The 12,824-nt window shown below is 42.8% G+C and overlaps 1 protein-coding gene across 1 annotated transcript in view; it reads left to right on the top strand.

Annotated features, from left to right (window-relative positions):
- snd1 (staphylococcal nuclease and tudor domain containing 1) overlaps positions 1 to 12,824 on the top strand; it is a 169,079-nt gene that overhangs the window by 148,826 nt on the left and 7,429 nt on the right. The window contains exons 21-22 of the mRNA XM_008400601.3: positions 1,046 to 1,159; positions 4,632 to 4,835. Of these exons, the coding sequence (XP_008398823.1) occupies positions 1,046 to 1,159; positions 4,632 to 4,835 (318 nt within the window). The remainder of the gene's footprint in view (positions 1 to 1,045; positions 1,160 to 4,631; positions 4,836 to 12,824) is intronic.

Raw genomic sequence — 12,824 nt, 5'->3', positions numbered from 1 at the left:
CATTCATACACATTAGTCCTACTTTATGCATTCAAAACATGTTTTGCTGCAAGTTTCTGAAGGTGAAATAAATCTGCTTCCTTGCATCAGTGTCTTGCCGAGGCAAGTAAACATACCGTTCTGAGTGCGTCAACCAATTCAGACTTTTCAGCCGATTCACCCGGTACGACACGACGTATGGGATTATCACATCTCACATCTTGGGCCGTCTTCATCTTTACTTTAGCTAAGCTGAGACGCATATGGAGCTTGCACCTTCGCAGGTGTATCAACAGCTGTAAACTGATTATATGGTTTACTTACAAGAGTGTGAAGCATTTTATCAACCGAAAAACGATGCCTCACACATTTTTTTTTTCTTTTTTTTTTCGTTTATACTGGCGCTGTTTAGAGTGCAATAAAAATATTAAATCTAATTGAAGAAAGAAACATTGCATCCAGGAAATAAAATGTTTCATTTATAAGTAAAAATCAAATATTTATACTGTAGTAAAAGCTGCTGAAATGCGGATTCATACAATTAACACTTCCCTTCATATTTACAGATTTCTAGTCTCATGTCACATTGCATTGTGGGGCTCTTTTGGTGTCAGGAAAATTCAATGATACTCACTGTGCCATTATTAGCAGCATTAGCAGTTAGCCTGATGTAGTTTTTCCTCTTATATTATTCATTCTGTTACGTTCTTTTTTCCAAATGCTGTCAAAACAAATTTAAAAGTGGTACATACAGGCTTCTACTGTGCTAATGGATCCAGATAATGTCCAACAAGAAGTATTTTAGCACAGAGAAACTAAGGAGTACTTATTTTCTCATTTGAAAATAAGTCTCAATCACAAGTAGGTAGACACAGCTTAAGGCACTCACCTTTATATTTAGGACTCATAATAAATTCATGCCATCAGCAACTGAATATCACTCCCAGACACTGTCAAGACAAGAAATATTGTGGCGTTTTAATATCGCAAGATGTCGTTAACATCACACGTATGAAAGCTGTGCTGTGTGCCGGGTTTCAAATGTCCTTCCTGTGTCCTTCCTCAGAGAGAGGTTGTGTCAAGCACCCGTCTGGCCGCCATGCCTCCCTCCTTCAGCACCAGGACCCTGCCAGCACAGGCCACGGAGTACACCTTCGCCTTCATCCAGGTCCCTCAGGACGTAAGTGCACAGATGAGCAGACATGTCTCTGCAGCCACGAGCGCCGGAATTAGCCGAGACATCGGCTTCTTCCGTCCCGCCTTTCTGCCAACTTTTGAAAGTTTGACTTTCCTGGCACGACATGAGAAGTGTTTGAGTTTCACAAATCACACCGGGTGATAAGTCTGGAGCTGATAGGCCAAGGCTGACTTTCCATTCCAGGCAGTCTTGTGAAAACGATGCCCGCGCTCGGATAATAGATGTAACAGAAGCAAAAGAGAGCAATGACAAACGCAATGTCACTGATTTTTCATGTTTGCACAAAGATTAAAAAAAAAAAAGAAGAAGAAGAAAAAAAAACTTACCATCTGTGTTCTTTTTGAACAAATTTGATAACATTCCCTTCACTTATTCAGCAGCCTGCACTGTTATTTCCCTATGTAGAGATGATATCTACTTGGTGCGCTGGAGTACGAACATGGTTGAGCACCTTCCGCTGTTTCCTGCAGCAATAATCATGTTTACTCAACCTTCAGTGACCACAGGCGCGTACGTGTGCATGTGTGTCAGGGGGTCGGCTCGTTGACGGCATCTTGAGCCGACTGCATACAAATCAAACCGAAGCGGGTTTACTTTAGCTATAGGCCTTGTTGGCGCCGACTTAAGTCCTGGATTTATTCTGCTGCGTGCGATTTGCTTTTAGAAGATTTCTGTGTCACGTTGGCTGCATAAGATGCAGACCACTTTAGATGTGATCCCGGGATTCATCAAGTTGCAGGATTTGTTTGTTTGGCCATGCTGCTGAAGTTTATCTGTGCCTATTGAGTTAAAGTCTGCTTTTGATAAATGCAAGCTGATTTGTTGTTTTATATATATATATATATATAAACAGTTGATTAGATTTGAAAATGTCATTATTTTTCCCCAAATGTTCTTCACTTTCTTCCTAAAAATGATAAATGAAAAGCAGGCGGCCTGAGGTCTGTGCTGCCACCTCTCATGAGTCAGTAATGAAGTAGCCCATCTGTTGGAGCAACCCGTGGGACACAGGGTTCACCTCCATGTTAAAGCTCCCATACACATGCATTAAAACCCTGCAGCACACCTTCCAGACTGACACACACCTTACACCTCTTCTGCTCCGTCGTCTTTCCGTCGCCTCTGCGTCTCAACTTTCCGTTTTGTCTCAGATTTCCGTTTCTTCTGGTTGCTATCTGACACACTGACAGCATGGTGCCCCCGCTGGTACAGAAGCTTTGTGGGAAAGGTTGCTGCCTTCCTCCCGTAACCCGCCACCTGATGCCCTGCACAACACATCTGTCTTCACAAGTCATAATTGGCGTCTTAGTCACTCTCTGAAAAGTTCTTTTCTAAGACTAAAAGTCTGCCATTTGGATGAAATCCCACTGCTTGCATCCTGTTGTTTCTCATCAGATATTCTGTAAAGTGACAGTATTTTCAAAAAGTGTCAGCCGTGACAAACTCCTACTGTTCTTCTGTTTTATAGGGAGGGTTTTTTAGATTTTATTTTTTACCTGAGACGTGTCCTGGTGACTTGTATCAAAGCAGGAGGCATCGTGAATGTCACATCCATGACGCCTCGCTGTTGCAACTACAACTTTTGGTGCAAAAAATATCACATTTTTCGATTGTGTTTTCCCCTTTTAAAGGTTGTCATGCCATTCACATGGCTCCACTAATATTTTTTTCTGTCTTTTTGAGCTAATTGGAGATAAAAAATTTTATCGAGACTGTCAGTAAAAAAAATTCTTTTAAGAAAAGGCAGCTCATTAAATTATAAGCTCCTTTCACTTATACTGCATTACCATTTCCCATTTTCCCATCACAGTCATGGCAAAATCCACTGGCAACAAGAAATGACTTTTTTAAGCTGAAATGGCAAATTAAAGGTCGACAAACGCGTCCGACATCTCACATCTTTCCAGCTTTTTTGTGAAGTGGGGTACAGTTTGTGACGGTAATTTCCATAAAGGTTTTCAGGCACATTCAAGAGAAGTTTGATGCTAAAACTTGATTTTAAAAGCCTGCCTGTGTCGAGATGAAATGCAGCCCTGACAGTTTGACTTATGGCTGACCTACAAATGGTTTGTCATAGAGTCTAAAGCATTTATATAAATCGGAGATCCTACTTTTTAAATTTGGACAAGTATTTCCAGGAGTTGTAGTTCTCCTGCCTCTGATCCTGTCATGTTTCGGCTGTTTATCCATCTGTTCCACTTCTATTTTTTTCCCTTATGACTAAAAAAATATCTGCTGTAAACGAATAATTGTTAGCATCTGTTTTTATAGTTTAAAAATTAGCAAGAAAGAAATTGGTTTAAGATCTTGTGAAGTCTACATCTGTGCAGGGCGAACTGTTTAAAAAAATATTTTTAAGTCTGCTCATCTACACGTCGCTATATCAAACTGCTCTTTTCGATGCGTAGCGTGAAAGATGAAGACATTGAAAGGTCCTTATGAATTTTCTATTGTCTTTTCATAAGCATTACTCCATTCTTCATCAGCAGCAGTCGTCTCCCCCTCGCCCCGAGCGTCCCCACGGCGACTGTGACAAGTTGACCGGGGGGGAGACAAGGGGACAAAAAAGGCCCTTCTAGTTTTGTTCCTCGAATAAGCCTCCCTGCCCACACTCGCTCACTCACACATACACCAGACACGCAGATGCCCAAGGGTGGCTAGCTGGAAGGGGGTTACCATGGAGACAAGACCAGGGCGAGAAAGAAGGGTAGCGAAGAGATAGATGGTGTAGGGGAGGGATGGTTAATGGCCAGGAGCTGATTTTTTTCTTTTTTTTGTTTTTTGTTTGGAAGGGGAGAGGGGCTGTTTTTTTCTTTTTGTGCTATCTTCTTTTTTTCCGAAGGTGTCAACTCTGTTAGTTTCATTTTCACCCCGTCTGCTGAAGGACACGAGGTCAAGATTTTTGCTGCAGCTGTGTCGCTATCGTCTTCTCCATATGTTCATTTAATTGATGGATTTTAAGAGTTGAAAAGTTTAAGGGAGAAGAGGACAGCTTTGAAATGATGTCCTGCACCAGTGTAGCCTGGCCGCTGACTTCCTGTGCAATTCCACACACACAAAAAAATTATTTTTTTTTTGCGTAGTCTGGGTTTTGTTTTTTTCCCCCTGTTTTTAACCCAAGTTAATATTTGAAATCCCAGTGTTCCTTTGCAGTCTAGAAAATTATAGATTTTGTTTTGAGCATTTTCCAGGAACATATTTGTATTTGCACTCTTTATTCCCTTATCCATGGTCTTCTCATCTATTTTCACCTGTGATTTAACCGACCATCAATCAAACCATCTGTTCATCTATCCACTTAGCTTTTTGTCCAGACATGTGTTGAATTATCTGCTGTAAATGCACAGTCAAGTTTTATATTCTTCAAAATGAACGTCCAAAAAAGTGTTGCCCATCGAAAACAAACCTCGTCTCAACTGCTTAAGTGTACCGATTGTTCCCCTGCCTTCTCCAGGAGGACGCCCGTGCTGATGTGGTGGACTGTGTGGTGCGGGACATCCAAAACAGCCAGTGCCTGCTGAACGTGGAGTACTCGGGGGCCACCTGCCCACACGTCACAATACAGTTTGGGGACACCAAGGACGACGTGGGCCTGGGCCTGGTCAAAGAGGGCTTGGTCATGGTGGACGTCCGCAAGGAGAAGTACCTGCAGAAAATGGTGAGTGGAGCATTAAAACGATCTCAGAGATTCCTTCTGTTGCTGTAGCTGCTTTGACTGAGAAGAGCAGGCGGGGGTGCGAGACGCTGCACGGACTGATATTTCATCGTTTGTGCTGATGTTGGCTCTTTTATGTGTATTATTTTAAGTGCCTTTTCTGTTTCTTGTTTGGGTGTGAAATATTGATGGACACCAAAGTCCTTGCAGTCAGAATGGTATTGAGCGAGAGTGCCATGACCGGCATCTCTTTAACAGCTGCTGCAGTTTGTAATATAGCGGAGCAGTTAAACACGTCAAAGTAAAAGTGCTTGTATTTGCGACGGACAGGTTCGAATTGTTTATAGCATTGCGTGACAACATGATGGAGAGGATGCCTGCAACGATGGACCCTTTGGTTTATTCTTTTCCAGACCGTATTTTTCTGTCCCTTGGCTCCCCGTTATTTACAAACCGCTGCGGATTCCAATCGGAGTCGGACATAAAGGAGGCGACGGCTGTGATTTGTCTGCGTGCCATTATTTTCGTATTTGAATACGTCTTTTGTAGCCCGTTGCCAGGTTGGGTAAAAAAGAACTCTCATTACATGATCTTCCAATCTACTGATCCCGTTAGAGAAATGTGACTCATCTCCTCCGAGGTCAGTTTGTTTGTGCTCTCGCTCTTTTTTTTTTCTGCAACAATTGATATTTACTTCTTACATAATACATTTTTATGTATGCTCAAAATGATCTCTAAATGCAACAGCTCCGGTCAGAATTTTAAATGCTCTTGTCTTATTAATTTTGGACTGTGATTATTTTTAAATAGTTTTTTTTTTTTGTTCATGGTGGAATGACTACATTACAAGAGACTTCTATGTGATATTTGGAAACAAATAAGCTTCAATTTATACAAACTCCCCTTTGATTTTTTTTAGCAAGTTCCAGGGAAACCACAATCATTTTGTAGCCATCTAGAAGCTTCTGACATCACTTTGGCTGAATGTTTGACTACTTCTAATATCAAAAACGGTGAAGCTAATTTAAATTGGTTGGTTTGCTTGGAACGACCCAGCCCATAAATTTCCGGGTCTTCATTCCTGAAGTGCTATTTGAACCCGATTCATCCATTCTTTAATCAGTTTAGGGTCATTGTCCTGTCAGAACACCTCATTGTGTCCAAGCGTTACCCGCCTAGGAGTTCATTTATGTGAAAGTGAAGAATTTGGAGCTGGTCCTCCTCATTTCCCTGATGCACCAGAATTACTGGCAGGATTGTTAAAATTTAAAGACCTCACACCGACTCCTCTGTTTTCCTTATCCTTATTTTGAACTAGGCCATTGAAGTTCTTTATAATAATGCAACCCTGGAATGTAAAAATAATTAAAAGCTCAAAATTAATGGCACATCTGCCTATTATAACTGCATGTAAAATTGTGACTGAATCAGTGTACATTTAAGCTTCGCTGCAGTGTCATTTTGCCAAACGGTGAAGCTTTGCTCATTTACTTTTCACTCGTTATGCTAATTCCTCCTGCAGACTCAAAGCTGCTCTGTACATCAAAGATAAAGTAAATGGGAGATATGGATTCCTGCTACAACAAGTACTGCTCCTACACAGCCCTAATATTAATCACTGTCTTTTATATGAAAATCAAATGCACAAAGAAACGGTTAAATGTTTCCATAAAGTGGAAAGGTTAACTAAATAACAACGAGGTACGGTGATCAAAGCCTAAAGTTGTTTGTAAGAGCCCACTTGTCCGTGAAGTTTTACCTCCCACCTCAGAGTGTGCATTGTGAGAGTATTTCGACTTCCGACCTCCACAGTGGAGTGAGTGACCATAATTCAGTCTTGGCATAATGGACCCTACAGACGAATGACAGTGATTAAACCCCCCTAGCTATTCCACTAATAGGCTTATAGACTGCACACAGATTTAGGTTTTGTAGGATCTAATGGTTCCTGTTTAGTATGCAACAGCTGTTTCTCCATTTGCCCCCTCCTTGCTGGCTACAGCTTGATATTTTGATCTGAAGGAAGCTTAACAAGCAGCAGTGTTGCCAAAGTGCTTACAAGTTTGTGTTAAAGTGAAGCTCTACAGCTTCTCCTGAAGGTAATTCCACACATAATCTGAGTTGCGGTTCTGAGTATCATTGAGATCTTCCATTTATCCTACTTGGAACAATGAGCAGAAGGGAGATCAGACTACGTTTTAGACGCTATCCAAGTCACACTTTCTTTTTTTTATAATTTTTTTTTTGTTATTTTGTTTCTCAACATCTGGTAGACTCAGTTAAGTTGGGGACCAAAATCGCATCAGTTGTTACGTTTTCACACCGCACTGTCAAACAAAGCTAACCTTTTGAAAAACCTGTTCACCTCCTCGCCTGCGGTGGCGCTGCACCAAGAGCCACTGAGGGAAGCGTAACAAAGCGCAACTTCCTTCTTTGTGAAATGTCAACAAAAATAGAAAGACATCAGATTTTAGCAGTTGTAGGATTTCTCTTTTGTCTTTGGTAGAAGTCTGCGAGCCATTCCTCCCTCTAGCTCTTGTCTCATGAATCTGTTTTGATTGTATTCAACCAGGATGCCCTGCGGGAGAGTTCACTTCCTGCTTTTGGAGCAGTCTCCGGTCTGCTTGGCCTTCACATATGCATTCAACGTACCGGAGTTGGTTTGTTTTGGTCTGCATCAGGGTTCTACTGCGCATTCCCACCTCCCCGATCGAACCGGACTTTCTAGGCAAACAAAGACGAGCTCAATTACAAAGCATTCTAAAACGGGGCTGGTCTGAATGAACCCCATGTTAAAGACAACTGTTAAGACATATTCCACACCTGTTCTGCTTTTTTTTTTATTTTTTATTTTTAATGTGTGCTGAAAAGATAAATATGTAAGCAAGTGATGAAGTGGTTTAGATGAGCTATTGTTCTCAGCGTCATCCGGCTGAATTTACAGTTCTCCCTGCTGCTTTAGTAAATGGTTGCATCTTTGATCTACAGTACTTGTGTTTGTGTGGAGTCATTTGTTTACAAGGTGCACGCCGGCTTAGAGATTCATGGGTGCCACGACTCCTGCTGCTGGTGAGACAACAAAAAATACTGTCCCGCAGGAGCAACAGCCAAAAAATGTTTTAAGATATAACCTTTTGCCGCCACCTGGATCCGTGCCTCATTTTTCATCTCGTTTAGCCTTCGGCGCTACAGTGCGGCAGCGCCGTCTTCCACGTCCTCGTTCACACCCCTCCTCCTTTTCCACTCAGACAATCAACCCCACATGTAAAAGTGACTTTTGTCCTTCCTCATCTCATCCTGTTTGTCTGTTCTTTATCCAGTGCTGGGGATTGGAACATGGTCACTGTAATCTGTACTCAAGTTCTAAAGCATTATATAACAGATGGGCTGTAATGTTCATTGGCACTTGAGCAGCCATTAATAGTCAGTCATAAGTGCACTGAAGGTTAACACCAGTCTTTGAGGGTGGCTTTGTCCCAAGAGGGAGACAGCAGGAAGGGGATTTTCATCCATTTGGAGTTTATTTCTTTTTCAAGTGCATTCCACCTTAAGCTGTACTTTAGTAGATGCTCATGATGCACACCATATGGACAGCTGCTGTTTAGCATTTTTACCCAGAATGGGACGTGCATTATGATTTAATGCCTGCAGCAGATTATTGGGGAAGTAAGTGGAATTAGACAAAGGGGGGGAACCAGATGACGAGCAAAAATTATGACCAAGACAATGTAATATTTTCACACTGTATCCACTTAGGCAGATTTAATACTCCCAAATGAAGTTTGGTAATGTTGTTGTAATTCAGATATAGATCTGGGGAACTTTTTTTATTTCTGCACCAATGTTTGTTTTTGTTTCAACAGCCCCTTAGGGTGGAGTTCTGCTGTACTTTGTAGATTGCCAGGTGAAGTGACTGCCATAAAAAGTGTCGGCCACGGCTACATGTAATCAGCATGTTGGTGTCATAAATGAGCTGTTAGCAAAGCTTACCAGCTCAGTAATAGTTGCCTCAGGCAGCCAGATTTAGAGCAGTGTCAACCATGTCATTTGGTCTGATTGCCCCCGATGGCAACTGCTATTCTTGAGTTGGTGGAAGATTTTTTTTTTCTTCTTCTTCCTACAGTAGAATTTCTGACAATTATGTAATTAAGTCGGCATTGATTTTCCTATAATGGGAAACTTAGGTGTAGGGTGGGTAGGGTTATGCAAAAAGCTAATTGAATTTATTACGATGAAATTAAAACAACAGCTATGGAGTATTAAAAAAAAAAGTTAATATATAAAGCAAACCAGAGATGATGAATGTTTGCCATGTTGATTGATTCTCAGTGTACAAACATTTAGTCCCCCTCTCTAACAACCCCTAATACGTTCCCCCTCCTCAGGCAGAGCAGATAAGCTGAGTTTCTCTTAAATGGTCCTGGCTCTATAAACTCTTAAAACAATGGCATTGTGCCACACTGACTCACTAATACACTTCCCTCTTCTTTTATCTATACCTCTAAATTCTGTTCCTCATACATTTGTCAAATTCTGCCGTTTTAATTTTAGCACTAACACACCTTGAGCTCTGCCAGATGTTGCCATGTTGTGACCATTGAGATAATGTTTGTAATGTGAGAGCCTTACTAATCCGCATATCACCTTGAAATCTCCATGGCCATTGTAGAGCATGGTGGTGGCAGCATTATGGTGTGGGAAGGCTATTCTCCGACTGGTCAGTGTTGAAGATTATCATCTACTTTTTCATCCGTCATGAAATAAAGTTTGGAATTTGGCGAAGTGTGCGTGCAAGATGCAGTATTCTCTTCATCAACTTGATCTTATTTCCTTTGTTCCCTAAAACTTGTATCTTTTTATCACTCACTTCTTAATTACTTTGCTTGTTCTTGCATTTAGTTTTTTTTTTGGGGGGGGGGTTATCCTCTGGTGCTTCTTGTTATCGCTTGTCAAATTGCTTTTATTCATCCATCCATCCATCTATTTTCTGCCGCTTATCCGGGGTCGGGTCGCGGGGGCAGCAGCTTCAGAAGGGAGGCCCAGACTTCCCTCTCCCCAGCCACTTCTTCCAGCTCCTCCGGGGGAACCCCAAGGCGTTCCCAGGCCAGCCGAGAGACAGAGTCCCTCCAGCGTGTCCTGTGTCTTCCCCGAGGCCTCCTCCCGGTGGGACGTGCCCGGAACACCTCACCAGGGAGGCGTCCAGGAGGCATCTTGACCAGATGCCCGAGCCACCTCAACTGGCTCCTCTTGACGTGGAGGAACAGCGGCTCTACTCTGAGTCCCTCCCGGATGACTGAGCTTCTCTCTCTAAGGGAGAGCCCAGACACCCTGCGGAGGAATCCCATTTCGGCCGCTTGTACCCGTGATCTCGTTCTTTCAGTCATGACCCAAAGCTCATGACCATAGATGAGGGTGGGAACGTAGATCGACCGATAAATCGAGAGCTTCGCTTTTTGACTCAGCTCTCTCTTCACCACGACGGACTGGTACTGCGCCCGCTTCACGGCAGACGCTGCCCCAATCCACCTGTCGATCTCCCGCTTCCTTCTTCCCTCATTTGTGAACAAAATCCCCAGATACTTCAACTCATCCACTTGAGGCAGGACGACCCCCCTGACCCGGAGAAGGCCCTCTACCCTTTTCCGGCTCAAGACCATGGCCTCGGATTTGGAGGCACTGAGCCTCACATCGCTTCACACACGGCCGCAAACCGCTTCAGTGAGAGCTGCAGATCACGTTCCGATGAAGCCAACAAGACCACATCATCTGCAAAAAGCAGAGATGGCCAAGGCCACCAAAACGGATCCCCTCAACACCTCGGCTGCACCTAGAAATTCTGACCATAAAGACAGTGAACAGAATCGGTGACAAAGGGCAGCCTTGGCGGAGTCCAACTCTCACCGGAAACGAGCCCGACTTACTGCCGGCAATGCGGACCAGACTCTGACACCGGTCATAGACTGACAGCCCGTATCAGTTAGAAAAAATAAATAAATCCTACCAATCTCCCCCCGACTGTTTTTCCTATTTTTATTATTTTTTAATAGCCCTTGGTATTCATTTTATCCAAGCGGAGCAACGGCAAGTGATCTGCACAGCATTTGGTGGGAAGCTTGTTTGGCTTTTGTGTGCTCTAATTTGCATTTTGTCTTTCAGTGCTATGTCATGATGAGTAATAATCCCCAGGAATTAGAGTGGAGAGCTGCTCAGATCAGACCTGGCAGCAGCCTGATAATGAGCTCTGATTTAAAATGTTGTGTGATTATTTGCAGCTTGCATCAGCTGATGTTGCCCCTGTGAGACTTCTGCTGATAATGTCATAATGCCTCCTTTACTATTTAAAGCGAAGGCAGAGGTGCAGGACATGAACGGCGTATTCGCTCAGTGGAAAGAGGAAAAAAAAAAAAAAGGCATACCTGGCTCAACAGAATTAGAAATAGACCTGAAATGTATTTTTCTTTCTGCCTGATTGGTTACACACCGCAGCATCTATTTTAGACCAGCGCGCAGAAGTCTGCACCCGGACCTGATATTTCTTTGTCCGAGACGTAATGAGTCTGTCATGGCAGCTCAAGTGGAAGATGGCTGTGTGGTTAGCAGCACTATCTGTTGTGCTCGGCTGCTTTTCACCAGTGTTTTCTGTCAGCAGCTGCCAGCGACATGACTGATTCAAACTGTGGCAGGCCACTCGGTGCCGACTGTCTCGTCCAGTCACCTCAGCTAACTGACAGTGGTGCTAGCCCCGCAAAGTCCATTAGCGTTACAAGCTAATAATCTCCAGTTTGCTAATCACAAGTCAATTACAAATACGGATGCGTTTGTCACTTCTCCGCTGGCGCAATTATTATAAATCACCAGCGCTCACTTCTGCAGTATCGATCCAGGCCTCATCTCTAAACTGTCCCTTAGGACTAGATTAAGATATAGCAGCGGCGTTTACAGGCTAAGCTCATGTATCTGAACACCTGTGTCAGACCTTTAGTGAGAGGTGGTGTGCCTGCCAGAGTGTGTCAGCAGAAGGTAGACTGTGGGGAAAACAGCTGTGAGGTAGCTTTTTAAGTGTGAGAGTGAGAGATGAGTAGAGGAATCTTTAATTACCCAGGAAGCCCCTTGGGAAATATAGTTTTGTTTTTTTGTTTTTTTTTATTCTCTCTGCCTATATTGTTGCTGCGTTCATACGGAGGTCCTTCTTTTCATGTATAAACGTTAAGCAGCGCTCTCTGAAGTTGCAAAACGCTTTAGGCAACTTGAAAAGTTGTGAGAAGCTTAAGATGCAAAGAAGATTTTTGTTATTTATGCACCTTTTTTTTTCTTCTTTTTTTGCACACACACACTGCCTCATGTGGTTTGTTTTAAAGTTCACAGTTAGAACCCCCACTGTAGTTAATGGCACAGCGGGGTAATTGTGTTAATGGAGTTTGTGAGTGTAGCTGAAGATTGAGCTGTGTGGCTGGATGTGGGGAATCCATACAGGAAATAAGTGAGGAGGCTCACGCGCAGGATGCCTCCAGGGATGGCTCGTTCCATTTATCAAAGCACTATTCTGCACTTTGGCACATATACTATACTGCAAAGGAGGCTTTGTATCATGGAATCCACTGCAAAGAACAGCTAAGGACACTGATTGTGTGCTGCATGGAAACGTAGCGCTTCTTGACTCAAGATGCACCGCTGCAAATTTATTCCTGTTGGGCAATCTTCTTTTCATGTAGCCCAGATGTTGCTCATTAGCAGACTGGCCCTCATAGTTATTACACATGTTTTAATGAAGTACAGAAAAAAATTATTGGATTAAAATTAATGACAGAGCGGTGGTACAGGGTACATTAGAGATAAGACTATGTTTAAGCATTTTAAAGAATCTTATTTTTTTACTGCCACAAATCAAAGAAATAGAAATATAGTGAAGTGTAGAATAGTTTAGACCAGGTTTTACTCGTCCATATATTGTGGTTTTTATGCTTGTCTCATTCTTCAGTGATACCAATGCTG

Source organism: Poecilia reticulata, chromosome 23 (assembly GCF_904066995.2).
Source record: "Poecilia reticulata chromosome 23, P_reticulata-male-v2, whole genome shotgun sequence".
Classification (NCBI taxonomy): Eukaryota; Metazoa; Chordata; class Actinopteri; order Cyprinodontiformes; family Poeciliidae; genus Poecilia; species Poecilia reticulata.
This window is presented reverse-complemented; position numbering and strand designations above follow the sequence as displayed.